Source organism: Erigeron canadensis, chromosome 4, assembly GCF_010389155.1.
Source record: "Erigeron canadensis isolate Cc75 chromosome 4, C_canadensis_v1, whole genome shotgun sequence".
In the NCBI taxonomy this organism is placed as follows: Eukaryota; Viridiplantae; Streptophyta; class Magnoliopsida; order Asterales; family Asteraceae; genus Erigeron; species Erigeron canadensis.
The window spans coordinates 23,704,637-23,708,380 of record NC_057764.1 but is presented as its reverse complement, the minus strand read 5'-3'; the positions used below and the strand labels follow the sequence as shown (position 1 = coordinate 23,708,380).

At 30.6% G+C, this 3,744-nt stretch overlaps 1 protein-coding gene across 1 annotated transcript; it reads right to left on the bottom strand.

Annotated features, from left to right (window-relative positions):
- Positions 1-953: 953 nt before the first annotated feature.
- Positions 954-3,198, bottom strand: LOC122595387 (probable xyloglucan endotransglucosylase/hydrolase protein 30). The gene is made up of 4 exons (XM_043767739.1): positions 2,928-3,198; positions 2,524-2,624; positions 2,172-2,380; positions 954-1,685 (listed from the first exon to the last, which is right to left on the bottom strand). Exons 1-4 carry the CDS (start codon positions 3,148-3,150, stop codon positions 1,163-1,165), a joined length of 1,056 nt encoding a protein of 351 aa, XP_043623674.1. The 5' UTR covers positions 3,151-3,198; the 3' UTR covers positions 954-1,162.
- Between the last annotated feature and the right edge of the window lie 546 nt (positions 3,199-3,744).

Sequence of the window (3,744 nt, the reverse complement as noted above, 5' to 3'; positions counted from 1 at the left end):
TATATATATATAAAATTAATAGTCTAACACTTTATTGGTTACGTGACAATAAATCTAGCATCTTGCAAAAAAATGCAATCTTGCAATATATTGTTAAGAATGTTGGAACTATGAACTTAATTATTGTTAGTATCGATATCTTCCAGTATACTTAAGGTTTGCTTTACAACATGAAACATGTTAAATGAATTTATTTGTATAAATAATATATACTTCTCTTGAATTAAACGATAGTGGATGCAGATATATGTAGCATATCTTTAAATAATTTACAAAATATGATGGTATATCATAGTTAACAAATAATTAAAAACTTTATATTATAAATTAAACATCAATCGATATCTACCTCATAAAAGTTATACTCCGTAATCAAGAAGAAAAAAAAGTCAATAATTTCGCATTTTCGCATATATATCATTATATCAATACATGAATTGCACATAAATTTATAATAATTTCCTAACAAACCACGAACCGTATATAATACGGAAAAAATCAATCATTTACAAATATAAATCAACAAACAAGAACTGTATATGTTTATTTTCGTTTCGTTTAAATAACGTGCAAACTTATTTTTTGCTGTTTTGCTCTATTGAAACTATTCCGTTGGATCTTCGGTTAGTTAATTTACAGTCTTAGTAATATTTAATTTCATCTATTTAATTATCCAATATAATGCATATTTCCCTACCCTTTGAGGACAAGGAGTAACGCAAACGACTATCATTCGATTCTTAAAATAATACATTATGCATAGTTTTTACATCAATTACTTTTACATCAATAACATATACTACTCGCCACCAACACCATTGTTGCCACCACCAGTCATTGTCGCCACTATCACTGCAGTCATCGTGGAACACCCGATATCGCTGTCGCCACCATCACCAAACCCCCGATATCGCCTCATTGCATAGTACCCTCTAGCTAGTTAAAGATTAAAATAACAAATTAAAAGATAGATTTCCTTTCTTTACAAGTATAACCTGTCATGTATCGTTTTATTCGCATTTTATCCTGATCACATTTATACATTACGTACGAATATTAAATACATAGAAAAATTTTCAAACAATCCAATCATGTAAGGAATTGAAACCACTCGTATTATACACAATCAATCTTAATTTCATCTATATCCTTTGATTATTAATTAATCCTGATCTTGAATCTCATATATCTGACTGCTCAACGCATGTCTTCCTTTCTTCGCATTATGGTGATGATGTCTTCGTTCAAAATTGGGCCTCCCTGTCGCTTTGAAACGTTGTCGTATCGACTGATCAATCACACATTCTGGTGGAGGAATAGGGTACCTCAAAGTATCATAACAATATGAATAATACATGTACTTCTCCCTAAACCTTCTCATCGCGCCTCGTTGCTTAGGTGTAATGTTATTGTAACGAATTGTCTCGAGTTGTTTGTCCATTTTGTCACAATTTTCGTTTAAAGGTTGTTGAATCGGATCCGAGACACATCCATGAAGTACAAGGTCAGTCATTTCGGTCACAAATGGAGCATATTTGTAATTCACTTTATATTTGCCACCATTTGTAGCCCAATTTGAAGCATCCCAAATTGTTGCATATAAAGCCATTGGTTTTGAAGGGAAATCACTCCCCATTTCATCACTTTTTAATATCTCCCTTATTGGAACATCATCAATATAAAATCTGCAAATATTCCCAAAAAAATATTACAAATTTAATTCATCTCCATCTTAAGTAAGAACATCCAACTTTTTTTATAAGATGACAACGAATCTTAGATATAATTAAAAATATATGGACATTAATTAAAGGAATAACACATTTGAGAATGGAAACTATATATTACAACTTTTAATAAATGTATTAATTAATTAACCAACTAAAATTGTCCAAGTGTGTGTTAATTCATTGAATCGTAATGATGTAAACTATATGCAACTTTATTGGTGTCTTATATATATCTTTATGACTCATTTTTTTCTTCAAGTCCAAGTTTCAAATTATAATACGTAATTGACTTTTTCAAGAGAACAAAAAATATTCATATTTCCACACAAGATATTGTAACATACCTGTCTAGCTAATTAAAATACCTTCAATTACGTAATCTAATTATATGAATATTGAATATGTATATACGTAATATATAATTCATTTATATATACGTACATGATTTTAGAAGACGTCCAATGAATAGTATATCGATGGTAAGCTTTAGAAGGGTCAAACCACAAGGTGTATCTTTCTTCTCTACCTCTACTTGTGCTTCCGTTGCCGTATAAATTCGTCTGAAACCTCCATGGCTTCCCTTTTATATTTCCTAAGAACTCGAAGTCTAGTTCGTCGTGCGTCTTCTCGAATACGTCTCCATTTGAAGTCTGCATGTATACATATTATAACACATTCTTAATTATGATTGATCAGAATAAGTTTTGAATACTGACTACTAACTCGCTGTTAAAAAAATATATATATATTAGATGTATATATGTAGTTAATAAAAGAAGAGTTATATACTTACATAAAATGCTACAACGATTCCGGCAGTATATTCAGAAGGTAGTTTGATTTTAGCACTGAATAATCCATGGTTGTATAAGTCTGAGGATCTAAATCCAGCCCCTATAAAAAAATATTTCAAATAAATATATATTAGTCACCATAATTTATGTACGTACTCTTAAACATATATGCTAGTATATAATTAATATATCAAGATTTACCAATAAGGCGATTTTACAAATAAATTAAAAAATGAATAAGAAAAAAAAAATCCAACTAGACACAACAATAACAAAGATACCCAATCTCGTTAAAAATGGGGTATCAGAAGGTAAGATGTAGACAGTCATATATACCGAGACTCTCACAAAAGTGCATGTATTAATTATTATAAGAAGTGGAGAGAAAGTTGTATATAATTGCCTGTGTATTCGTTGAGGTGGAGATGGACCGTGTTGTCATCATCGGAGCGGAGGAGATTGGTGTCACCACCGAACAATTGAGTGAAGCCTTTCTGGAACGAAACTATACGTGGCCGGGGGGCTGTGGTGGCGGCCGCAAGGGGCTGTAAGAAGATCAAGAAGATGGATATAAAGATGGGGGCTGCTACAGAGAGAAGAGAAAAATTGGAGAATTGGTCCTTCATTTTCAAGTAGCGTTTTTCAACACTATTATATTTTCGTGTTTCTATTCTCTTTGTGTATTTATATGAGATAGAAGGCTAAAGAAGACTGGACCCAAAATAAGTAAGTACGTGTTGTCTTTATATATATATATATATATATATATATAGGGTAACACTCCGATGAGAACACTTATAAAATAAGAACGGTAAAAACGCTTAAAAACATCATTTTGATGCATTAAAAGTCCATAAAACTAACATAGTGCTTAACTAATTATCATTACTTAAGTGTTTAACAACACATTGATCCGTCAAAATTAAAAAAATCACGTTTTTTGTTTTGTGCATCCATCTTGGATACATATTCATCAAAATGATACATCCAACAAAAAACGTGATTTTTTCGATTTTGACGGATCAATGTGTTATTAAACACTTAAATAATGATAATTAGTTGTGCACTATGTCAGTTTTATGGACTTTTAATGCATCAAAATGTAGTTTTTAAGTGTTCTCATTTTAATTTGGTTCTCATTTTATTGTCACCCACATATATATATACTAGTTCTAATACCCGTACGATGTACGGTAATTATATAAATTGTATCAAAAAGA

Bases quoted from the DNA above. Each gene is read 5' to 3' on its own strand.
- LOC122595387 (XM_043767739.1), bottom strand. From the start codon at position 3,150: ATGAAGGACCAATTCTCCAATTTTTCTCTTCTCTCTGTAGCAGCCCCC. The intron at 2,625-2,927 runs GCAATTATATAC...ATTTTTTTATAG, and splicing joins CCACCTCAACGAATACACAG to GGGCTGGATTTAGATCCTCA. The intron at 2,381-2,523 runs GTAAGTATATAA...GTATACATGCAG, and splicing joins GAATCGTTGTAGCATTTTAT to ACTTCAAATGGAGACGTATT.